The sequence below is a fragment of the Temnothorax longispinosus genome, chromosome 3 (genome assembly GCF_030848805.1).
Source record: "Temnothorax longispinosus isolate EJ_2023e chromosome 3, Tlon_JGU_v1, whole genome shotgun sequence".
NCBI classification, from domain to species: Eukaryota; Metazoa; Arthropoda; class Insecta; order Hymenoptera; family Formicidae; genus Temnothorax; species Temnothorax longispinosus.
Window position 1 is genome coordinate 13,654,510 of NC_092360.1, and position 26,683 is coordinate 13,681,192.

Here is a 26,683-nt window from a genome sequence, read left to right on the forward strand (position 1 = left end):
AATGTCTGGAATATGTTAAAGAGTATGATAAATTATTAAAGAATTACACACACACACACACACACAAAATAAATAATTCACTATTAGACTTGCGAATGTGTTCGAAGAAACGATCAATACCGTCAACTTGATTTTTCTTTTTATATAAATCAATAAATTAATAATTAAAATTAATTAAATTGTAAAGGTAAAATGTTTGACGTCTCACAATATTCTTATATATAAGGAAGAAAAGTAAATCTCCTAAACCTATTTAAATATTCGTAAAGCTAACGAGGCTGTCTCGTTATGTTTCAGCAATCATGGCGCACTTCTTCTTCCTGGCTGCTTTCTTCTGGCTGAACACGATGTGCTTCAACATCTGGTGGACGTTCAGGTGAGTCGTGATTTGGTGTAGCCTGTATACTGCTTTAATCTCAGCGATTTCGACGGGTTTAACTAATGTCTCTTTTATTCTAAAATAACAAAATACCCAATTATTCCGACGAATATCGATATGCGATAATGGCGGAATAAATTCTAATTAACGTGTCGCCTCATTACAGTCCGAAATAATTATACAATGCGGATAAATCGTCCGTAGGCAAGCGAACGATTATAATAATTGAACTAAATTTCAGGGAAATTCTGTACGTTTCTTGCCTACGGCACGTTGGGGCTAATTAAAGACCATTCATCCATACGTAATTATAAAAAGTACTGGATCGCGCGAGAGGACGTACAAATCACAAATGCAATTGTATCCTCATTTACGCTCACATCGTTCGCATAATCGCTGAGATTAAAGCAGTATCCAAATCGATAAACTCGCATTTTATACGTTTACGAGGTAAATAAAGCGAGGGTCGCAGATAAATAAGCGCATCTCAATCTTTCTAGACTTTCCGTTGCAATTTGCTTCAATCACCCGATAATTCGGAATTCCTTTCGAATCGTACATAGGAATTAGCTATTGTTTCTGCAACGTTTAACCGTAAGTATGCGTTTCATGCTTGGTGTTTCCGTAGAATATTTCTGGACAAAAATATATCACTTTCGTAGAGCCAATTAACCCATTAATTATGCGTCATGATTTATAACCGAAAGATGCATAAGTACTCTGATTACTAGCGAGATTGCCTAGATTGCTGTTCACGATGAAAGCTTTGCTCGTCGGGAGAACCGAATGCACGGGAGATTGGATCAGGATCACTCGGTCGACTGGTTAATGCGATGCAACACGGTCACTATAACGGGTCTCGTTCTCGGTACTTGTGGTTCCACTCTCTTTTCTGTTTTGTTTCTTTTTCGCCTGTTCTCCCCTCTCCCCACCGCTCCGTTTCTCGTCATGTTTCTTTGCACGTTATTTTCATCGAGTCCTTTTCTCATTCGAGAACTTATCCACCGTCTGCATCTCGCCACGCGTAATTATCTACGCTCGCAGTTGGACGTGCCGATTTATGACACGCGGCACGAGATAAATTGATAACAACTTTAGTTACGCAGAGTCATAATGTAAGAATTTGGAAAAATTCGCATGCAATCGATTTATGTATTGGTTCTTATATTCTTATATTCATATTTTATTCGATCAAATCGAATTGCAAATCAGGTCGGTTTTGCATTAACGATTTCAAATAATATTCGTGAAAACAATTGTGGCAAACACGCAAGCGATAAAAAAGTGCGCGTTAACACATTCCTTCTTAAAAATGGTTTCCATAATATCGCGTTTTTAACTCGTGCCGTGTACCTCGTAACGTTCGTTTCAATTCGCGTCATTCCTAATGCGCGGAGATAAACTCGCACAACAATAATACACCGGAAAACGCTAACTAACCGCGTGTAACCAACGGTATCTCCCGACTTTTCGCGGGTCGGTGGCGTGGGTGGCAGCTGAAAATATATATAAACGCGCGCGGTAAGCCGCGGTAAGCATGTATATCAACGGCCCTGACTTTTCATGATCAATGCGGTTCGATGAACTTGCACTCTCGCATCGTTCACACTTTTTCTCCGTATTCGCGTCTCTCTTTCTCTCTCTCTTGCGCGCGCGCGCGCATACACATCACGCATGCACACGCATACATGTCAAAACTGTCGGCGACACGTGCGCGTGTATCCACTTGTTGAAGTGTCAGCGGCACGTTGCGCGTTCACGGTGGCTGCCTCGTGTGCCCCGTGATTTTCGAGCTGGAAAATTATCCTGATGTCATTTGCGGCTGCATGTGCGCGCGCGTTTCTGCACGGTCGTTGCACTGACCACCACTGTTGCATTGCCGATGATCTCTTTTTTTTTCCTTACGGTCTGTTGACTCGCTACTGTCAGCGATGTTCGCCTATCGCTTCGCTCATCACCGAATTAACGCGTTGTCCCATACGAGATGTTATTGCTCAACAAAGCGAATAACGCTAACCCTCGCAAATTTCAGACGGACAAATTCGCGAACGCGTGGACAACTCGAAATGAAAATAATGATACATTTTCGTACGTGCTAAATGACTTAAATTCAAAGAATATCTCTAACTTTTAAAAGAGAGAGAGAGAGATAATAAATGATTGATGAAAAATCGATCACACCGCAAAATAACATAAAACAAAATTTTAGAAATATTTTTTGAAACATTTTTTTAAGAGAATATTTTTTAAACTTTTATTTGTGTAATTTTATTTTTAAAAAAATATTTTTTATTTAATCTATTAAAATTTTTTATTTTAGGATAAGAATTGTTGTAAAAATATACGCGCATAGCATATAATATATATATGATAGTGTATAAATAACTTTACATTTACTAACAGTACTCAGAAGCAATTTCTGGCAGTTTTCTTTGTAAATGGCTCTCAAGGGAAATTATTCGTGCAATGAGAAGACCAATGATTCGCGACAAGATCGAGTTACATAAGATATAATTTCGCGCAAACGTGATGGATGGTGAAAAAAGAGACTTCCTTCCGGGGTGGACCAGTTAGATAAACATTGCGGTTACAAGAAGGCCGTTGTGTCTTGCGAAATTTGATGAGTACTCACTCACGGAGGCCCAGTTTCAGATATTGGGTCACGTTCCTCTTGGCAACGACTTCGACGTTCAAACAAGCCGTCAATTGACGAGAATCGATCTATTTATAATTAACTGACCGCAAAACCCGAATGCGTTTTTTTTAAGACCGATAAAAGAGATCGAGGAAAACAAAAGGGCGGCGAATAGAAGGTAAATCCGCGTTGCAAGAATTCCAAGAATATTCGGCGAAGCGGAAATTTGTCGAGTTTCGAGGTTCATTGATGTGGAATTCGGAAGCGAATTAGTAGGAGAACCGAGGGAAAAAATTTGGTGACTCGAGAGAACGAGGGAAGCAAGATAACGAGTTGCTCTCGGGGGCAGAGAAGGGAGATTAATCGACTATCATTATGACACGGTCGCTATAAATCCGGTATGCTTAATCACGGTATACTTAATCTCGTCATAGCCTCTTCTTAGTAGATTAAGCACTTTTTTAATGCTAGCGTTTCGCAGTTGATAAGATGATAACAAATTACACTGTCACTTAAGGAATGAGGTATATTTTCTTAGGAGAAAATATATGTAGATTAAACGGATCGAGTTACTTTAGTACAATTTGATAAAGTGCAAATTATATACATTCGCGCGTATACATTTATTTTTATCTGCATAAAGTTTTTTATAAAAAAATATTTATTATATTTATTATATATATAACGATGTCGTCATCAAGATTATTTTAATCGCATCACTCACTCATTCGCACGCGGCCGAAGAAATCGAGGCGGTCAGTATCGAGAGCGAGATAAACGAAGTTAATGAACTAGTCCTTCGGGAGAACACTGAACAGAAGAGACCCTAACGAACTGTCCTTTAATACACACACGGCAAAACACTCGACCGTTTCACGCAGGACGATGTACGCCGGCTCTGTTTTGCTTTCCGCCAACTGGCTCGACTATTGTTTTGCAGGGAGTCTTTGAGATTAATTTTCTCGTTGCTGACAATGACTGATTGTGTTGCTCAAACTGAAGGCGAATTCTTTTTTCCAATAAATTATCATTGAAGCATGACAGTTTTAATAACTGACATATTGATTCTCTTAACATCTTTAGAAACGGTTTTCCGTTCTCTCCCATAAACCGTTGCTCATAAATTTTTCTTCGCTCTCCTCGAACCGCGAGAATTCTCGACTTTAATTGTACGATCCGACGATAGACATTTTTATAAAGAGTGTATTGCGTGCCCTGCATTTACTCGCGCGTTACGTAAGCATTGCTGGCAGAGCATTTTTATCAGGGAAACAAACGACAGAGATCTGCCGAGCGCGGATTAACTTCGTGAAAAATCCATGCTCCGCTTCGGCACGGCACGGCAGATGCTGGCAGCGACCGGAATGCAAATTCGTTTAGAGAAGAAACGCTAAATGCGCGCCGAGGTCACGCAGCGATGCGAGCGTGCGCGTACCGACTCGACGGCACAGCGCAGCGGTTGCAGTGACCGTGGGAAGCTGCTTGGAAGATGTTAGGTAATTGAACAATTTCTCAGAAAATAGAGGCGCGAGAACGCGTATCGGGATCACGAGAAAGAGATAGAGAAAGAAATAAAAAAAAGGAGCGAGAGAGAGAGAAGGGAAGGCGGAAAACATAAGCACGGGAAAACGCACGACACGGCCTTCGCGTGCAATTAAACGTAACGGTTGATGGCATCGGGTTCCCATTGGTGTAATGTCGCAGGCGCTACTAATTGACGCAACGGGAGGTGGCGTCGAATGCCCTTCGGTTGCTTCTGTCACGGAAGCCCAACGCAAGAAAATTACACGAATCGGAATCGGTTGGGTCGATTCAATTTACCCGCGCTCTATATTGTAATCAACGATGTACTTGTAAGCGAATATCGTTGGACGTATAACTGGACGAAACAATAGAGTATGTTCATTAAAAACGGATCTCTATAGAACGCTGCTACTTGATACAATTAAATCATTTAAGTGATTACTAGTTATTCTTGAATATCGTTTCACTCGACTATAATAATTTTTGAATCACAATTAAAACAAAAGTAATTTTGATGAAATAAACTTAATAAGATTAATTGTGATTCAAAAATTATTAGGATAAGAATTATTGTAAAAATATATGCATATATATAGCATAAAAAATTTATTTTCCGAATGAACATGTGTGAAAGACACAAAACGTCAAATATTATAGAACAGAAATCATTTTGTCGTTTCGCAAGCGATGTTCGTTTTATTCCTGTTTATTCGAACATCCTAAATGTCGAGGTATAACGGCGCGTATTACTCGAACGATCGTCATCATCGGTAGAGACGCCGCCAAGTGCTATAAGCTCAGTATTTGAGATCCCTCGGGTCAGTGCTCGAAAATCAACAAACCTAAGAGCGAACTCGCTCGTCCGGAATACATCGAACTCGATTCGAGTATGGCGAGATACTCGCGAGAGATCCGTGGCCGGCGCAGTCACAGGCAAATGCAGGAAACATGGCAAACCGACGGCCACGACCGCAAACGCGACGGTCAGCGAGATATCTTGTTGCGACGGCGGCCGCGGCCGCAGTCTCGAGGATCCAACGAAGAAGTTCCTGCCAGGCCGAGTTCCGAAGTACGAAGTCGAGCGGTTAAGCTAATTTAGAGCCACGGACGGTAGAGTAACCCCGACCCACCTCGAGAGCTATCGAGCCCAGCGAGATCAAGCGAGGTAAAGCGAAATCGCGCGTACAAGTATTCGATTCCGAATGACTGGAAATTACTCTACCGGCTGCAACAAGGTCCCAACCCTCTCTGACAACGAATCTTCCCTTTACAATACCGATCCTTAATTTACGAGTGGAAGATAGAAGGAAATTGCCAAAAATTGAGGCTTGGGATTGAGAAAAACGATTTGCATCGTACTCTGCGCCTTACGAACTTCAAGATTAATTTTTGTCTGGCGAAAGCATTCGGTAAATAAATACATATAATCGAGTACATGAAATATTTATAACATGGATTCAGAGGCAAAAATGTAGGTTTTCGTAGATGTGACTAAGAGTTAAGAGTCACCAAGTTAATCTCTAAATCGGTTACTCCCCCCTCCCCACAGCACGCGAGAAAGTTCCGCAAGGAAAAAAAAACACTGCGCTTCGTCTTTCTGGAGCGGGTTAATGACTTTGGTATCCCACCTTCTCTTCTTCGCGGCGCTGTTCGTTACGCGTTAGATAATGCATGCAAATTGCATTAACGTAACGTGACTGCCGGCTCTAAAAGCCCGCGGACCTCGACCGGTCTGCTAGTCAACGACCCGCCCGTGTAAAGATAGACGAATCGTCGTTGATATAGTAAACGAAAATTGTATCGAATATATGAAATATGTTTCTGTACATTGTACATAAAAACTAACCAAATGAATAATGTGAGAGAGATATTTAGAATATATAGAGATATATAAAAGAAAAATATATGATATATATATTAATAATGATGTTACTTTATTGTTTCAGGTAAGTTATTCCGTCACGTTTAATAGCCATCATTTGTGGGAGCTGTGTACGTACGACGAAGGAATGAATGGCATGTCTTCTAGGAAGCCGATTATTGTAGGTAGAGAATTTTATCGCAGGATGTTTGCCCATTTCTGGATTCCGGTGGTAATAGAAGCGCGAGGTAGGGTTACGCTATTACAGGGTAAAATCAAGATAAAAGAGAGAGGTATAGACGAGAGAAAGAGAAAAAGCGTAAAAGTATCGACGAAGAGGTACACGCCGCGGAACGAATCTTTGGCACCGCTCGCCAAGATTCTCCCTCTCTCAGCTCCGGTCTCAAGAGAACCAGGCTCTGAATTCTAACGACCGTTCATGATTTACTCGGTCTGTTCACAGTACCGGAGAAGCGTTCTTGATACAGTAGTGTTTGAAGGTACATTCGCGCCAAGGCAACTTTTGTTCTCGCGAATGTCTGCGAAGACACACACCTCGTTGTTGGCTCGCGACGAGCGCCGATGATCTACGAAATTCAATACATTCTTGACGAGATGCCTGCGGTAAATTAACCCGCAATTAAATCATAACATTAATAATAGTTAGAAAACACGATTAATAGAAAATGTATCTAAAGAACGCGTCTAATGCGTGTAATTTTTCCTGAATTATCTAACAGGATATTGCGATAGTATCTTTATTAACATCGCATCGCTTTACCAAGCTTTCAAGAGAGCTAACATAGATCGGCGATAAGAAAATGAAGGAATGTTATGCCTTCGTGCGAAGCGCGCGGTACTGTTCCGTGGTAGGTAACTCGAAACAGCAAAAAGATATAGCTGCAATTTAATACTGATTACTATAATACATCGTTATTTTGCGTTATTACAATGCACGGAGTCGAATGGACGTGCGGGCCAGCGTTGTCCTGCGTGACTGTATCGCGCAATTGTGTTATGCAAATGGCGCATTACGTAGTCGCGACACGGCTCGAATGAGGAGCAACGCTCCTGAGATGTACCCCGATCCGGTTCGAAGGAAATCGGCCACGATGTCCTGACGGACCCGCCACGTCGTGATTTCATTTCCATTCTGTTCCCCCTACGACACGGTCGCGATCACGGTTCGCAGTACAGAGAATTTCATCACGCGCCGGGGGAGGGGGGGGGGGGGGGGCATGTCGATCATGGTAATGGGCTCGGCTTCATTTCGTAGAAAATATCTTTCATGCAGCACGTACTACGAGAAGGTCAAAAATACGCGGGCGAAGAGAACCCCGATGGAGTTTCGTGCGAGGAGAACCTCGGCGCGTAAGTTGTAAAGGTTTCGCGTGATTCACTCGACTGTTCTGGCCGCGCGAGTCGGTACTCATCATGTATATATGTAACACGAAGAGAGAGAGAGAGAGAGAGAAAGAGAGAGAGGGGGGAAGGGGGAAATGTTCTACGGTAGCTAACGAGGCAAGTTGGAAACCTCGTCTCGTATCTCAATACTTGGCAATATGCGTAGAGAGATTTAATACGAAATCTGGCAGCAATAAATGTTTCAATTATCTTGTAATTATTTACGTTCGTAGGAACTCGCGTCGTACATTATTCCCTATTAAATACCTGCTGGGTTCTACAGCATAGTAGAGTTTATTGGTTTTATTTAAGGATCTCGCAGTAATAACGCTCACACGCGAACTACGGAGATAAGAATAAACGACGCCGACGGAGCGTTACTCGACGTTCAATCGAAATCTTAAAAGTGGAAAACAGCAATTTCCTCCGACAAATAGGAAAAATAGATTTCTCAAGATGCTGCCTCACAAATTCTGAGATATTCGATACGGTCAGTTGCGCGTGAATCGAGGAGGTCCGCGGATATGAGCGCATCCGGAACAAATCGAATTTGAACGGAAAGATCACAATGCGCGGAAGTCCGAGTATCCAGACTCCGAAAAACCGGGATAAAAGCGGAATAGCGGCCAGAGGCGGCACCGTGTTGAATTTTCAAGCGCGAGTGACTCACTCGGGTCTGGGTTCCACTTATCACTCACAACGCTCGCGAGCATCATTTCGTCCTTGTTTAACATTTGACAAACAACAAAGATGAAAATGATTCCACGAGCGTTGCGAGCGATAAGTGGAACGCACCCTCGGTCGGTTTGCTGCCAGCGGTTCCCGCGGGGAACGCATTCATGACACCGCCGACAGTCACATAATAGGCTGCGGAATGGAAGCTGCATCGGTGAGAAAGCGTGTTTTCGGTTCCCTTTTCTATTAATCGTGTTTTCTAACTATTATTAATGTTATGATTTAATTGCGGGTTAATTTACCGCAGGCATCTCGTCAAGAATGTATTGAATTTCGTAGATCATCGGCGCTCGTGGCGGGCCAACAACGGGTGTGTGTCTTATACCGGATAGGGTTAGTAACGCCGTTACCTTTCGCGGATTATAGGCTCGAGGTTTTATATAAACCTAGTGCAGTCGTAACGCGCCGCAAAGCCGCTGTGTATAAGCACCGCGACGACCAACGATGAATCCGTTTTTCAACACGGTGCAAGTATAACGCGGTACGAAATAAAGGTCGTAAAACAGCTCCGAAGTCGCAAGAAAAATGCGTTACCGAGCAGACAACGTACGTCTATTAAAAGTTCATTATCGCATGTACAAAATTTACAACTGCATGGACTCTAAATGATGCATCCAGTTCACTATCCAAAGCTGAGATACGTAAAAATATCACATGCGAGAACTTTATTAGAATGATATGTCGGCAGAGAAATGTATAATAAGAGTAATAAGATACGGATAATATTAATTGTCGAAACAGAAGTAATTTATGCGTGCAACAATATTACCTAACGTAAGTTATTTAAAAATATTTTGACAAATAAAGTATATATTAATGTATTGTTTCCGTAGAAATATGTCATTTCCATAATCGTTTTGACAAAAATCGGAGCATATAACAGCAATATTTATTATTACATATTCGCTACATAAATATTTGTTTTGTACTAGCATTAATTTATTAGAAATAACAAGACTTACGTCTTATTTAACAACTTTTGGCTTTAATATTTTATCCAATATTTGACCGGTAATCAAACTGTTATTGTAGTAGAGGCATGTAAATTGTAAAATAAATATTCCGTCATTACGTTACATGCTTTTTTCACGTAATTTGAGGGAATTTCTCCGACTATGTTCCTTCCGTACTCTTAGATTATCGCTCGTTTGCCGATTTTTTGGAATCCCTCGTTATACTATAGTGTAATCTCACGTTCCATCGTACTTTTCCGCGTGCTTTCGTAATCACGTTAAAATTCCTCCTCCGTGATCTCCGGCCCTTCGGATCCCCCGAAGTGTTCGCTTCGTTAGCATACGTTAATTTGTTGATAATTAATACGACGGCAATTACTTGGCGTTTCTTCGCTTTGTACGCAGACCCCGGGAGATCAACGGAGCTAAATTTCTCGTCATTATCTCTCGCGCATTCTCCTCGTTATGTAGCCGCGTGTACCGCGGGGAACCCGGGAACGTCACGCATATGCGAACATGCGTTGCCGAGGCTGGTGCCAAGTTACACGACAATCTTTCGCCGCATCGCCGTTTTCCATTTTGCTGCTTCACGGTATTCCTATACGATAATATTATGCAATGGCGGCACATAAATTAGAACCATGCGGACGCGCGGTTTTTCATGACGTAATTCAATAATAAACTGCAAACGCTTTTACGAGTGACATTTATCGTATGCGTATATACGCAAAGTAATACGTGACTACTAGGAGAGAAGCACAGTTCATTTTGAACAAAAATATCTGTGTAGATTTAAAGTCTTATAGTCTCTCTCAATTTCGTTGCGAGAAACTGCGAAGAATTAAAGTTGTAACTTTCGTGTATTTTCTTCTTACCAACTTGCAGAGAGCCGTTTCCGAGAACGTTAATTAAACTTACCGAAGATTTAGCTGATTTCTTTGTTCTTTCCTTGGGAAAAAACAAAACAGTAAAAAGTCAAGCGGAAAATCAGTCAAATTTCAATCGAGTTTTATTGACAGATTGTAATAGCACTAATAGCACGATCGCGTATAGGCAAAGCAAAACCAGTTTCGCAATTTCGCAACAGAGTTGACGTAGGATCCGTTTGCTCAAAAAGTTTTTACGTTCGTTACATCGCAGCTGTAAACCTCGCGTAGCGTTCGTTCATACACGGGACAAAAATCTCGATTACGTGATGAAACGAGATCGAGGACGGCGAAATAAACGTCCGAGCGAAATTCGAGGGGAGAAACGCGATACGACAGTTTAAAGTTCTCGCGGCCGTTTGTACGGAGACGCGGGGCATTTCAAATCCGCGTATTTATGAAAGAGCTTATGGAGCGGGAATCGAGCGAGAAGGTATTGCATCGATGCACGAAACGACGCAACGTACAACTCGCCCGGCGAGTCTCCGGCAAGTGAACCCTCAGAAGCGTGACATTGTCAGGGATCGTATTGCACGATACGCTCATCCTCCGTGACCGTGGCTCGTAGTGATTGCACGCTTAGTCAGTCAGGGTTGGTTGAATTTAAACCGGTACGGTGCAATGGCAGATACAATCAGCGGCCTACCTCAGACCATCGATTAAGCAATTTTTCAATTCGAAACGCAACGACACAATTCTTTTGAGTCTCCCATCTTCTACGTTTTGCTCGCTATACATACTTATTGTATGTATTTAAGTAGAAACGATTTTCAAACACACGTATCGTCTCATATTTCGGTTTTTAGTCAGCAATCTTTTGTTCGTATCCTTTTTGATAAATTCAAGCGAAGATAAGTGCTTTTTATATCTCGAGTATATAAATATAAATCGCCTAATGAAGTTTATAAGTTATAAGTTATGTAAATTGTGACAAAAAAGAATTTAGAACACAATAAGTGTTATAAGATTGTTTGTTAATACTTTACAGAAGAATATACATGTCTATAAGTACCAACATAATACAAATCTTAAAAATAACATTTAGGAAAGAAATTTAAATTCGAAACGCGTAAGGAACATGTTTGCTCGCGTTTCGAGCGCCTGAAGTTTTATCCCGTTCTTCCACAAAACGAGATTGTTTTTGTGAGAGCCGGTCAAGCCACGCGCGGTGTAGCGAGCTCGCGGAATGACGCTGGCGATGGAAAAGGAAGCGAAAGGCAAGACCGAGACAGATGCGCGAGACGGCGGAGAGGGCCGGGAAGAGTCGTCGACCTCCGTGGCCGCAGGTTGCACCTGCATCACCTGCGCCCGAGTCGGGCCCTGCCTTCGCGCCTCCGCGGGCAGGCTCTCGGGACCTCGGCGAATGCTGCAGCTTGAGATCCGTCGCCGAGAAAAAGCCGCGCGGCGTCCACGACGGAATCCGGCGCGGGCGCGATGCAACGCGGCGCGTTGCAGCGTGAAATTCGCGAATTTGCAAAACCCGCGGTTCCTTTCGCCTCTTTGGAATACGCGGCAGGTGCAGTCGGGGTGCAGCCGTGCGAGGCAAGCAGCTCCTCGGGTATGCCGCGCGGGTTGTTCGTTTCCCGGTCGAACGCGCCGATAGGAGGATTCACAGCTCGAATTCCGGCGTACTTAGATAGGCACCGTAAAATTCCCGTGATTTATACAGGATGCGCTCCTGCGGTTTCTCCCGTCGCCGCGTCGACGGAATTGTTAAAGCAATACCAGATAGATTATTTTTTTTCAAACGCAACGCTCTTTTTTTCGATATATTACGTATCTTTGTGAGATAGCTTAAGTATAACTTTCGTTTATTCAAACTTAAAGAAAATTCAGATTTTGCTATTCAATTTTGATATTGAGAGTCTTGTGTTTATTATTTATACTAGATTGACGAAAGGCTTTTTGTTTTTAATATCTTTTACAAAAACTATCGCTGGTACTTGGTACTTTTATCTGAAAAAAAATCAATTTTGAACTAAATAAAAAAATCTGCAGATGAAAAGAGGAACGACACGAAACCGATGCGACACTTTCAGCAAGATCTTTTCGTTTTTTAATGGGATAAAGTTCTGACTCTGCAACATGTGCGCTTTTGTACCCGCGCGTTGTGAAGAGGAAATGCACAACACGTTACATAAATTCACAACGACTATATTCGAAGAGTTCTTCCCCGCTGTTTTGTATTCGAATACGCGAGGGAAGAACGCCGGTCGAAGCCGAGCATCTGTAACATAGTAAAGCGTAAAACGCGCGATGTAAAATTCTAAGGTGAATCCACATCAAGCACATACACAGGGGGATACGTAGAAAATATTTGCAAGTATCTATATACTACGGAATTGTGCATGCTATTGTAAGTCACGCTCGGTTATATCTTTGCAGAAAACGCACGTAACTCTTTCTTGAATATAATTTTCTATTTAAAAATCTTTTTCATATAGATAAAAGTCTTCTCCCACTAAAAACAATTTAGCATAAGTAGTAGATATATAATAACTTAGTACAAAAAATACATTCAATTAGAATAGAAATTATTTGCAATTATATATGATTAGAAAAAGTGATATGATGAATTTAAATTACTTTATTTCCCTTCCAAACACAAAAAGTTGAGAAGAGAGAGAACATAATTTAATTTTAAAAATAATAGAAAAAATAAAATTCCTTTATTAATACATCCAATATAAACGTCATGAAATGAATTTATTACGAATATTTAGATGTTTCTCATAAATTCGGCGATGTTTGAATCGCAATTGTTACATTCATTGAATGTATTTTAAACTCCACGAGAGGTAATAATATTCGCAGCGAAAACGTCATGTTACTTATGGCGGTTTCAAGTGCGCGAAGAGAGAACGTCAAATGAAATTTTCCGGGGCGCAATGCGCATTTCTCCGCCCTGGATGAGAGGAACGCGTGAAAGAGCCGAAAGAGATCTCGTAACAGTGCGATGTGAACATTTCATACCTTCGCGACCCGCGTGTTTCTTTTCCGTCCTTTGAAAGCGTCGAAATACAAATCTCCGCCACGACTCCGCCGGCCGCGGCCGCGCCGTGATTTTCGAAAACCGAGTTTTCGTCCGGCGGCGCCAAGTGGCGTCCGAGAGACGTCAACGTGTTTTACCACAGTTTCCATTCGCCGATGGTATTTTCGTACTTGAATTATTTCGTAATACTTTTGTAAGGGCACGGCTAAATCTAGTTCAGAGAGTTCTGTCAGTTTCTTATTGCCGTTGGCTCGGTGCCACTTAAATGGGGACTCCCGCGCTTCTCTCTCTCTCTCTCTCTCTCTCTCTCTCTCTCTCTCTCTCTCTCTCTTTCTCTCTGTCTCTCTCTTTCTCTGCTACGCTTATTAGAACACATCTTCGAAAATACTTGTAGAGAAACTCGTCAGCGCGTGTTGATTCGCGTTTTTACACCGATCTGTATCGCTTACACGGCGACGCGATGATGTAAAGTGAAAATAACTCGGATATTCGAGACGGACGATGGACGGTCGGATGTTACACAATGCTGCACAGATAACGATACCTGCAATTCAACGTTTTTATCTGCGGTTTAAAGTATCTCTCGTGTCTCGTTGCGTATCAAACCAAAGACTCACGCCGCTTATCGGCTATTGTTGAAATAATTGCTCCTTCCACGAAAGTGTAACGGTAACGCGATACACAATCCTCGTTCTCAGTTTCTAGACCAAGAATACTGTGACCGTCGCGAGATATACCATTGACGACGACCGGTATTCATTGTGCGCTCGAATAAAGACTCGTTGTTAGATTAATTAGTCTGCGACGGAGTCTGCGTACGGGAGAAGCGACTTCGTGGATGATAACGGTGCGCTCGACTTTTCTGCGCGCGAGAGTAAAACGGTACACAGAGCCGTGTCCTGGTATACTTTGCCGTTGGTATTCCCATCATTATCGGAAAAATGTTTGCAATTTTAAATTTTTTCCTCCCCTGTAACCACCCTATCTGTAATCGCATTATTATAAAGACGGCTTCTCATTTTTAAGAAATATTACTGAAATTTTTCTACAGAAATTACCCGAAGGTTGTAGAACCGTCGTTTCATGCTCGCCATGACCCAATCGACTCGTGTGCGTATCTTCCTAACGAAAGGGTTCGAAGACACAGGGGTGAGGCGTTAAATGCGGAGATCGCTTATCTGATCACGTCGAAGCGGGAAATTCCAACGTGCCGGCACTTTCGCGTAAAGCCTGGCCGGCTGCGAGAAATTATACACTTCGAGCGACGCACCGCCTAATTGTCGATCCAGTGGAGCGAGGTCATCGCGATCTCACGTTAGCCGCTCTCCCATTTCCGCGAGGAAATGAGAAAGGGCGTCGAGCGCTTTTCAAGAGGCCTCGAACGGCGGCGCGACCAGCCGATCGGAAGATCGGGGCGAGTTCACTACGTTAATTAACCCCGATAATTGGGTACGTGCCAGCCGAGGCACGGGCTATCTCGCACGGGACTTTTTAACCTTCCTCCAAACCAAACTGCGACATATATACATCCCGCAAAGTTAAATATTAGACTTGTCGTTCAATGGAGGTCTCCAATTTTTTATGATTTACATTTGGAAACCTGTTTTACTATGTTTTACTATCTTTGTTGTTCACTATAGATGTTGAAAAAAGACAGAATGTGTCGACTTGGTCCGTTAACTGGAAAGCACCCACTCTGATGTACGTGTGTTACAACCATGTGAAATTATCCTAAATTTTATGGAAACTAAAAGTTTATGAGAGTCCCTTATCTTAATCGTAACTTCGTGATTGTTTTAACAGTTTTAACAAACTTATCAAGTAAAGCAGGTTTCCAAATGTAAATCATAAAAAATTGGAGACCTCCATTGAACGACAAGTCTAATATTTAACGTTATATATATCGCAGTTTGGTTTGGAGAAAGGTTAAAAAGTCCCGTGCGAGTCGCTAAATGAAAAGCACCCAGTATCGACACGATGGGTCAATCGAGAAAACGGCGATACTTCATGCGGAGCGCTTCGTCTTTCATGCTCGCGTCGCGCGGCACCGGCGGCGGTTGAATATTCTCGACGTAATAACGAAGGTATGTCCGTCTCCTCCCGCTACGCCGCGGAAAATTGTTGAAGGTCTCGTTCGAAGGGACCAAAGCGACGGAATTTTCGCGAAGAGCATATTCACGAGGACGTACATTCCGTACACGTAGATGCACTTCGTATGCAAGTTTCGTCGCTGGTTGTGGACCGTCGCGCCCGCGCCGCGCCAGCCTCTTTATTTCGAAAATTCCGCGTTCCTCGCCACGAAATAATGGCTCGGTCGTCCCGACGATTCATCCGCGGACAATCTCCTTCGTTGCGGCATACGCAAACTCTGGAGAAAAGTGCGTCCCCCTCGCGCTGACCGAGCGTCGGGTATATTGCATTCCTCATTAGCGCAAACGAAACGGACGTTTTTAATCAAAAAAGGGTACGACGGTACGCACCGTAAAACTTTTATTCTTCAAAACTTTCCCGCCTACACGCTTTATAACTTCTCTAACGCGATTCACGTTGACTCGTGCATGATAAATTGTCGTCGCGTTCATTGTCTTTCGATCTTTATTAATATTTCGTGATAAGCAAATGTAATTTAACAAAAATGTAAAGTTTTATAATTAAAATCGGCCGGTACAACATTTCAACAACAAACAAATTGACATATTTTATCTCGTGTATGTTATCGATAAATGATTGATTAGATATAATTATAGAGAAAATATTTATATTGGTTGCACATTATTGGAGCACATGCGATGCATTATGGCTGTCAATATCGATTCGTGATAAGATATCGTCGGAAAGTGGTTCCTCGAGAACTCTATACGCGAGAATCGATCGAAGTATAAGATTGAACGTTAATTGGCCGTTCTAGACATCGTTGAAGCACGTCGTCGTCGTCGTCGTCGATTGGTGTGATCGTTGACCCATTGTCGTTCTCTATTAGATTAAAGGGTGTACGGTGCACGATATCAATCAGCGGTGCTCAAAGCAGAAGTGCAACGACACCGGGAGCGGTTCTCGGAAAATCTCGTCTCGCGAACGTCGGCGCGACAGAAACGCGAGAGCTATCGTTTCGCAGAATTTACCACATCGTCGTATTTACTGCTAAGGCAACGATCCGCCATCTCGCCCCCGTTCCGAAATAATTGAATAATTCAGACAACCTTGGGTCGCGTCGGTTCACCGTCGCGTCAAACGCGGTCGCGTTCCAGCCATTCCAGAGGTTCTCTTTGACGATCACGAAGCGTAAGATGCAAAGGTCAATTAACAGTTTTAACCCGGAAAAATAATTTAAATTAAAAAATTTTTTTACGTTATCAATGATTCTTTCTTTACGTCAAAACAATATTGCGATTATACATATACGTACAATTTAAACATCTTGCATTGCAAGCATTTTGGATTCGGCGTTTCACGCCCGAAAGTAATAGGTCCTAAAGTAAGCCAACCGCGATCTCACCCTCCAGCGATCTGTCAGCAATCTTTTCCCTCCTCTCCCACGTTCCCTTTTGCACAATGCTCTCGAAAGCACGCATTCGCCTCTTGTGCGTGGAACAGCGGCGTGATCTTCACCAGCCCGAGCGCACAAATCAGATTTTCGCCGTTTAATGCGCCGTCAGATCTCGCCTCGCCAGCGCGTCGCGCGCTTCGGGAATCACGTCGACGTCCGTCAGGCCGGTTTATTGCGTTTCCCGGCAAGGTTTCATCTCGTTTTCACGGTTTGTTTCGTTTTCCCTTTTGCGTTTCCACGGCGGAAAGGGATAGGTCGTGCGACCCCGCGATTTTCACGGCGCGTTGGCGACGTTTCTTCTTCTTCTTCTTCTTCTTCTTCTCCTTCTTCCTCGGCCGCTCGCGTCTGGCCCGTCTCGTCGAGAGACGAGATATTCTTGCAACTTTTGACACTTCCCTCGCCGGGGCTCGGCTCTCACAATATCTCCCTGTCCTCCACACCGCCGCGCCGGCCCGTTCTTCCTTCCTTCCTTCCTTCCCTCCTTCCTTCTTCCTTCCTTCGTCGCTTCCTTCCTGTCGACACTCCGCTACAAAGAATATCTCTTCGCGACCTCTCTCTCATAGTCGAGCTGACTTTTTCCACTACGCCCGTCACGCTAAATCGAATCAATTTACGTGCACGCTTCAAGAAAATTCCCAGTCATAATCCTGTCATGAGAACTCGTCCGTGGTTGATTTCTTACTTAGAATTTATAGAATCAAAGGTAGGGTTGAAGATGCACGTGCCAATATATACATATACACGATACTATTATTTGCCTCTTCCATAAAATAGATCTATTTATTTTTTATACTTTATAGTAAATTTTCAGTTCGAGTTCAATTGATTATTAGTATACAAATTTTATCATTTTTTCATTGCGACAGATCTTTATTGGTTTAAAAATAAAATTTTTTTAACAGAAGAAATGCAACATGAGATATTAGAAAGCTGTGATAAATTACGAGTTTTATTAAAACATTTTAGTTTTGTCGGAAAATATATTGTTAGTAGTTGATACGATAGAAATTAGATATCCAGTACAAAGTTTACCACAGAAATCTAATAAAGTACGAAACGTTATAGCGGCGTAGTTTCTAATAGCATCTAAAATTAGATTCATATTTCTGCTTCTTCTTCTTTTTTCCGCTATGTCGAGTTCGTCGCAGCATCATCCCTCGTGAACTTGAGCACTCTTCCTCGTTTCCCCGTCCGTATCCCGAATCGAATCAACCCGCGCGGCTGACATCCGACGCCTCGATTTGAGTTCTTCCTCTTATGGGAGATCTTCCAGTCACGTATGCGAGATGTCCTCAACATCTTGCCGAGACGCAACTGGATCTTTTTACGTCAGTATAAATACATCATATATGTTTGGACGAGAGATTGCTTTATGCCAATCAATACTGTAACCTAGCCTAACGTCGTCTAGACTTCAAGGTATCCGATGATCTATTATGAATTATAGAAATCGACAATATTATATATATATATAACACGAAATCTCTTCAAAATGTCTAACGTTTCGAGATCCGGTGGCCTCGTTTGGGAAATTCATCGAATCTTATTTGCAACTTCAGGGGTTCTTCGATGAATCAACCGCTTCTTATGTTAGAATCAGTTCGCTTTGAGATGACTCAATAGGGATTGTCTCTCGTTTGTTTGAAATTAGGGATTGTCCGTCTCGGGTCCTTCGTAGGGAAACTCAAAGGCGTTATTCGAGCCCTTCGCGCATGAATGTTCTTACCCTCACGGGTTTGATGAGCAAACATGCGGGATTATTAAACCGCCATTGAGATGTTTCGTCATTGATTTGTTTGCCGTAAGGGAATTTCCCTTCGATTTTGGTCGCAACGTTCCGTTTCGTTCTTTATACATGTACGTTGTACCATAATAATTATTATATTAATTATTACAATATAAATTATGAAATAAAGTAGAAAAGTAAATTATATATATACCTATATATGATTTATTTTTTTACTTTATTCATAATTTACATATATAACGAAGAAGCAAATAAGAAAGTATAATGAAGACGAAAATTATATTGAAAATTTAATGAAGAGATAACTGTGTCTTATGGGATAGAAAATTCAAAAGGGGCAATTCTTTATGCACGCATGCGATCTTGTCTCTGTAGTTCTCGGGGATTACTCTCGGGAACCGATATTCTCGTTTCGTTTCATCTCACATCGACGTCGGCGCTGCGCGTTGCTCCTTTTTGGAGTTTCTCGCTGGCGCGACGCTACCGTAGACGAGGATAATCTTCGTCGTAGGCAGCGAGTGAGAGCTACGACGAGCTACAACGAGGAATGTTATTCGCCGCGGGGGTCGCGCGACCGTTTTGCCGGGGACAGATTTATGTAGCAAATATTTGCAAGACGAGCCGCCACGTGCGTCGCGGCAGTTCCGCCCCTAATGGATTGGACGACTCGCCGTGCGTCGCGTCGTTGACTTCGTTTCTCATTTTTCGTCGACGGCATGTGTATCGCCACGCGGCGAACTGGCAGTCGTTCCAATCCTCCTGAAAGCTTCCTGGCTTTGTCTCCTCGGGAGGGATCGTGTCTCCTGTCAATGTGTAGCGACTCGGACGATGATTCGGGATTGCCTTCGACGCATCGCGAAATGGAATTTGATCAGAAACTCGACGAGATCGGTCAGCGTCGAAATCCTTCCTCGATCGAGAGATTAACGATTGCTTCTGGAGCAATCCGTGGAAAAATTGCTCGCGTTGCGATTTTAAAAGCGCCGACGTATTCCGCTTCGGCGCGGTTTTTTGGATACGATGGATAATTGGCAATCAGTGCGAGCCGACCGTTGTTTAATTCGCCGTCGGGCAGTTCGCGCACTCGCGAGCGGGAAATTAATTCGGGCGCCCGCGCCGCGTCACCGCCGCCGCTACTAGGGTGAAAAGAACGAGGAGGAATCGGTTGAACGAACAGACAGACGAACAACGATGTGCGTAATTACGTTCGAAACAAATTCGCCTCCGCTCCTCGAAAATCGCTCGTCTCCGGCGCTCGCACCGGCAATTACCCGCCGTTTTGTATAGTTGTTACGGACGTCGAACCGGCACGGTGCGGCGCGGCGCGCCGTGGCGTGGCTCAGTTCGACTCGGCTCGTGTATATCTCTCAACAGCGAGAGACTTGTTAACCGGAAATTGAAGGTCGGGCCAGAGACAGCGGCCGTTTGTGCCTGGCGGTGCGTCGAAAAAGAAGGGTCGGGATAAACGAGTTAAGTCGGGGCGACGCGGTAAGGGGCCAACCTCTGCCAGGCGCCGTGTCTGTCCAGATTGTGCGCCCAAGAAACGGAAGAAACGGAAGAAGGAAACGCGAATCACGCCACGATAATGTGTTTGGCGCACCGAGTACGATTTAATTACGCGCTGACTTGCGTGACGCTCTAGCTCTTGTCTCGACTCCATTATCTGGAACAGAGTCTGAAATTTTGCGCACTCCGAGAGAACGTTGCGTTTCATTTTAATAACTTTGCGAAAATATTTAAAATTAAAAAATTCGAGAGAAATTACTATATTTTTGCGAATTAAGCTTTGATAAATGGATGGCAAGATTATATCTGGGTGACTTGAAGAGATGTATTTCAAGAAAGAATAACGATTTAATTAGAACAATTTATATTGATCACAACTTAATTGGGGTTAACTTGCACCGCCCGCCTCCTCCCTGCCCCTTACTCGCGTTGATGGATACATGTCTCTTTTTCAATCCTTTATATTTTTGAATCTAATTTACAACCTGTTCTCTGATAGCATTTTTCGTGCTCGCTTTTAGAATACACTTTGGTTCCTACTAAGCTGAGAATAATAAGGGCGCATTACTGCTCTTTCTTGTTGCAGCTAATCCAATTTCAAGCGTGAAAGCTCTTTACCGAGACGTATTGCGCGAAAGGACACGGAACTAAAAACGCTTCTCGAGCATTCGCTCCCTCAGCGATATAATAAGCCGGCGTGTCGCAAGAAATAAATTCGCGTAAAACACGTTATGTCGTTACGATAAGACGAACGATATTAGCCGGCCGTCTCGTTCCCGGCATAAACCGGCGTCTGTTCTTGTCGGTTCTTGCAAACATGATTTTCGCAAGCTCGAACGTTCGCGTCTCTCTCTTTCCCTCGTTTGCTCTCCGTCCCATCCAATGATCGCTGGGCACAACGGAATAATCGTTTTTACACCCGCTCGCCCGCGGCTGCTCAATCCTTTCCGCTCCTTTCGGGGTTCCTCTCTCGAAAAGAATTGTATATAGTAATACGTGTAGTATCGAAAAAGAAAACTAATTTGCACGCGTTGCATATTCCATTAAGCGGCTCGAGGGGCCGGCGTTTTTGCGCGTTCTCTCCGACGATGACGGCGACGACGCGACAGCGACGCAGACCCCTAATCTGATTTCGGGCGAGGGAAAAGAAAAGAACGCGACCTCCACGCACAACCACTTAGGGACGACGCGCGTGGCATTTCCCTAGGCTTCCCCGGCGGATACCTCGCGTGCCTTCCAATACGCATTCTTCATCGCCATCTCGCCCGCCGCCACGCATTCCGCTTAGTCGACCGATTAATTACGTGCCGCCGTGTCCCCCTCGCAGATTGCACGATTCGCTTACGCGGCGCGTAAATGCGAAAACTTCGACCCGCCTCTTCTCGATTCATTCGATTCACACGCGTTTTAACCTCGAGACCTGCCGGCAAACTCGCGATCAACGATTTTAAACTGGCAATCTCACGACGACCCTACCAACGAAAGAGCTGCTTGCTATAGTGTGCAGTTGATCCAAGCAAGTTTTCTTATTGCTAGCTGAAGCATGTATCAGCACATCGAGGCATATCTTGACATATTTTAACGCTCCAGTTCGTGAAATATTTGGCAGGTGTTCTCCGCGATTACACGCGATATTCCTTAGGAAGGTAAAGAAAAAAGAGTGAAACAGCGGGATCAAGTATACGAAAATATCGCGCTGCATTTGAAGCATTGGCGGAAAAAATTTGTCTTCGTATTTGCAAAATCTCGTATGCTGCTATACTGATATCCAATACTGAATTGAAGAAAAATGTTTACTACTCGAGGATATATTCCTGAAACATTAATCAAACTATTACATATAATTATGCGCTGGAAGTCAATATACTTTTTTCTATTGTCTTTCGAGACATCCAAGACACAATGATAAAATTCACATTTAAATAAAGTTTCTCGATTAATTTATTAAAATTTTCCATTACTTTTTTTAAATATTCTATCATTTTGCAATATAATTGGTAACGCATTAAAATCTTAACCCTTCCGTCAATAAACGGGTACCCGAATATCCAAAGCGACTTAAATGTTGAAAATTTTTATGTTAACTCGCGAATTGTTTTCTGACGCTTTAGATCCCCATTCTTGGTGTAATATGTGAAACAATTTTTAATCAATTTTATCTTGATATCAATTTTATCTTTGTAACACGGTCGCCGTGAAGTCGATTAGTACGCCATTCGAATAAACGTCGTAATCATCTGAGGAAAGAATACGATTCGGATTCGTCGTCGCAATTTTCCACATGCGATTCGCGTCACGCCGCAGGCTACCGTCGAAAAAAAGGGAGAGAGATACGCGAAAAAAAAGATTGCTTCGCTCCTCGTCGCGGGAAACTTTGCCGATATATCAAAACAATGGACTCCGCCGTAAAACAAACAGATCGGCGGCAACCGGCGACGCGCCTCGATATCTCCGGACCTCCGGACGCGCGTCGCTCGCTATCTCGGTGTTGGCATTGAATTACGACGAGGTGTCCCAAGTAGGAAGTATCTCGCGTGCGACGAATCGTAAGAAAACACACACGACGTGTTTGTGCTCCGCGTGGAAGCGGATAGACGGGCTGCCCATTGTTTACAAGGCGTCCGGTCCGCCGACGGAGGATGCGCGTCAAGGGGTACGGGATCGGTATCCGCCGCCGCCGCAGACGTTATTTTCCGCGGGATTCGGGAATATAAACCGCAGCCGCGGCGGATTAATTACGTATCCTCCGTTATTAGATTAGTGCTTGTGTACACCGAGAGTGAGTCTCGCTGTTTGCGTTCAATATTTGCGTCGTTGCGTAACGGCGATCGATTCGCAATATAGCGATTGCGATATATGTATACATATCCGTTATATTGCGCGTGTGGATTACATCAATATTTACGCGGCACGTGAGACATCGGCAGCGCTTTCCCCAAAATGCGCGCTGCTCCGATATTTCGTTTTATATCTCGCTTGGCTAGCTTCCATCGCTCCCACGGTCGCCGGTACGTTCATGTCGTGTCCTCGCGGATCCATCGAAACGTCGATGGGAACGTTTAATTCGAAGATCCGCGATTGATTGCGCGTGCCGCGCGCGAGAGTGGTCCACAACATTGCGCCAGAGTACCGACATTAATATTTATGCTTATTGTTAGCGTCGTCGCGGCACTCGAACTTTGCGAACACTGTTCGAGTTACTCGACTTCTTGCGGTGCGAAAACTTTCTTCGTCCGCGATAAATCATCGAAAAAACATTAGTGACGATAGGATAGACAGTAATACACGTGTAAAAAGGAGAAGAAACGAGCCTTTACTTCTGTATTGTGGTTAATGGCTCGTAAAATGTACAGAAAAGATGTACGCATATAGGTAGACCGATCATTTAACTTGCGGCGATGACCGCAAAACCGTTCATCAGATGCGTTTCATCGCTCTTCTCCATAACACGATCGTGTTTTAGAAACAGCGACATGTTTTATGAAGAGCGTTTAACCATTCGTCACTATGTTAGACAAGATTTGAGAGATACACGGGAACACCGTTTAAGAAATGAGTCAATAGTCGCTTAGACTTCAGGCTAATTTCGAGCTATCATCGACTTCACACGTTCAAAAAGATTTTTTTTACTTCAAGCCGGAAGAAGGCTTCACTTCGAAGAATTTTCGAATAAGGAGAAATTTGAGAAACCCAAGATTTCCCGTACATAGCGTATATACATTCTTGCGCCGCGATAGAATCGCTCGGCTATCGCACACGCGATATCGTTCCCTTCCAGAGCACGTTTAATTCGAGAGATTCTAATCTCTATCGTGCAGCCGTGTGGATCGTGCCATTTCGCGAGGATTACGTCAATATTTACACGGCAAGCGAGATCCCAGCGGATTTTCCGACCGTTCCGACTCCATACATACCTTTTCCCGCGACGGATCGCGGATTCTAGCGGGAAGTTGTTAACTCCGAAAGAGATCGATCGCGTAGCGCGCTTACGCAGTACGGAATCGCGTATCCGGAGTTCCCCGGAAACAAGGGAGAAGACACCGTAGCTTCTCTTCGCGACAGATCGCCGATAATATCGAGATAAAATATTGAGACTGCGAAAAGACGCGCTGAACGTAACAAAGACATAACGAATACGTCGGAAATTAACGTAAATGGTTTCCACTCTTAGAACACCAGTCTAGATTCCGTAGATTTAGAAGATTCACTTCCGTAAATCAAGCATTTTAGAGACCCGACAATTAGGCCACCAGTATTATCTAACTATAGTAGCTATATATCCTAGCTTTTCGCCTCAATCCTTTTAGAACTGTCGGATTTTGTTATCTAATTGAATTTAATGTCTAATTATTTAATTAGGTTTGCATCAGTGTGAAAAAGGTCCGCAAGAAATTTAAAGTCTTTGTCAGTCATTACTAGACTGCAAAACAAGATACCTACCGCTAATAAATTACTTCACTATAAATGTGCAAATCCAAAAAACCAATATTCGTATTCAAGGGAACCGGTTTCACCGGTTTTGTATCATTTGTTAAAGTTGATTTTGGAGTGGTAATCCGTAAAATATTCGCGCGCTTGTTTTCTTTACATCCTCGTTCAATTTAATGTTTATTGAAAGAAAGAAGTTAATGAATGTAGCTTAAAAATACACATATAGCTAATGATGGAGTCCTCTCCACGTGAAGAACGAGTCCGCTCATGCGAACCGCTTCGTCTGGGTTTACAAGGCCGCGATATGCGGTTATATCTACGGTTACTGATTTGCTGACCGAAGGCGGGTGATTAACCGACGGTCCTTTTGATGTGGGATAAACAAACACTGGCTGGTTTGATCACCGCGACGTATTGGCCCGGTCGTAGCCGTAGCCGACTGCGACTAATAAACATACGAGCCAGCGACGAGACGATCACTCCTTCCTTCCTTCCTTTTAAGCCACGCACCGGCCGGGATACCTACGCGTATACGTTAATTAAACGTCATAGAGCCACGTGGAAATCGCTCGAGCGAGAACCGATCGATACCGCTGCGGCATTAATCGAATTCCGACGGTCTACCATGCATGACGTGTACGCTAACTTAGTCTTCTGGTGTGCAACGACATTGGCGCGAACTTAGGTGGGCATCTCCTCTGTCTTTCTCTCTTTTTCTCTCTCCGCCTCTTGTCTCATAATAATTTATCTGCTATCGACAGGTCCCGTTAGCGCGCAATAAGTCTCGCTCCGTGATGCCCGATCGCACCATTTCAATTATACGCCAATACTGTGATCGCGTTTCTCATTATTTTAGTTATCACATCGTTAATATTAACATAGTTATCGAGGTTGCAAGTCTGAAAACATTTCACATAAAGAGGAGTTGTATCAGCTCTATCGTTGTTAGTCGGAATTTTTCCACCTTCTTTACAATCTTCTGTATTTCTTTTATTTTCTTCCTCTGAAGTTTGAATACGTACAACAAAGTTTGTTTCATTTTACGTGCGCAAAGTGTAAGGAAAACCGTGTCTGAGAAGTACGTTTACTCTTCTTGAAGAAGAATACTTTGTTCCTTTTACTATGTTTTTTATTCTTTCTTAATTGCACTAATTGCACTAATTTTATATTTTATAAAATTAAATTAGTAAATTACAATATGTAGAGAAGAACATTGAAAATAATTTGCGATTGACATCATATTCCTAATTGAGGCAATTAACTTTCAAGGGTAATTAACTTTTCAAAATTTTTCATACGTCTAAATGAGAGTTAAGGTAATACGTCGACGGTGTGACGGGATTAAACCGATGATTTATGACACCTTTCTTCGCGATCGGCGCTCACCTACGAATTAATTATCTCCCGTCGACAAACGGCGATCCCGGCAGTGCCTCTTATCCAATTATTCGACGGCTATTCATCGGACGTTGACGCTTTATCGAGCGAGAAAAATTTACAGCGCGTCGCGCGTTTTCACGGTACATTGGGGCAAGAGGGTTGAAAGCCCGAGTAGTAAAACAGTCGCGGGGCGGAGGCGGGAGGGAGAAAGAGAGAAGGATAATTACCCCGACAGCCCGACCCGAAGACGGCAGCAACAGCGACGGCGGGAAATTGCTCGGTCGCCGGGAAGAACGTCGCCGCGACTTTAACTCATTTCATGAATGAACAAAAGCGGGCCCCGGAATTGGTCCCAGAGCAACTAGCGCGTACATCCGTCGACGCGCCGCGCCGCGCCACGCTGCGGAGCGGCTTTCCGAACCGACGTTTTAATTAATTCACCATATTTCCTTCATCGATCCGTACGCGACGGGAGTTAATTGCAATCTGGAATAGTTTATAATTAATGAGAGGATTAACTGTAGGCGAGAGAAAGAGAGGCGCTCGCCGACAGCCAGCCCCGGCACTCCGGGCGATTCTTTCGCGCTTAACCATTTTGTCGTGCACTTGATTAATGCCCGGCGATTAAGATGCGCCGAAGGGTAGGTGGGGAAATCGTGTTTT

At 43.4% G+C, this 26,683-nt stretch overlaps 1 protein-coding gene across 1 annotated transcript in view; it reads left to right on the forward strand.

Moving 5' to 3' along the window:
• The first annotated feature begins 243 nt into the window (after positions 1–243).
• The window catches only part of Mthl1 (methuselah-like 1), a 77,012-nt gene continuing 50,572 nt past the window's right edge, over positions 244–26,683 (forward strand). The window contains exon 1 of the mRNA XM_071774454.1: positions 244–376. Within this exon, the coding sequence (XP_071630555.1) occupies positions 303–376 (74 nt within the window). The 5' untranslated portion in view covers positions 244–302. The remainder of the gene's footprint in view (positions 377–26,683) is intronic.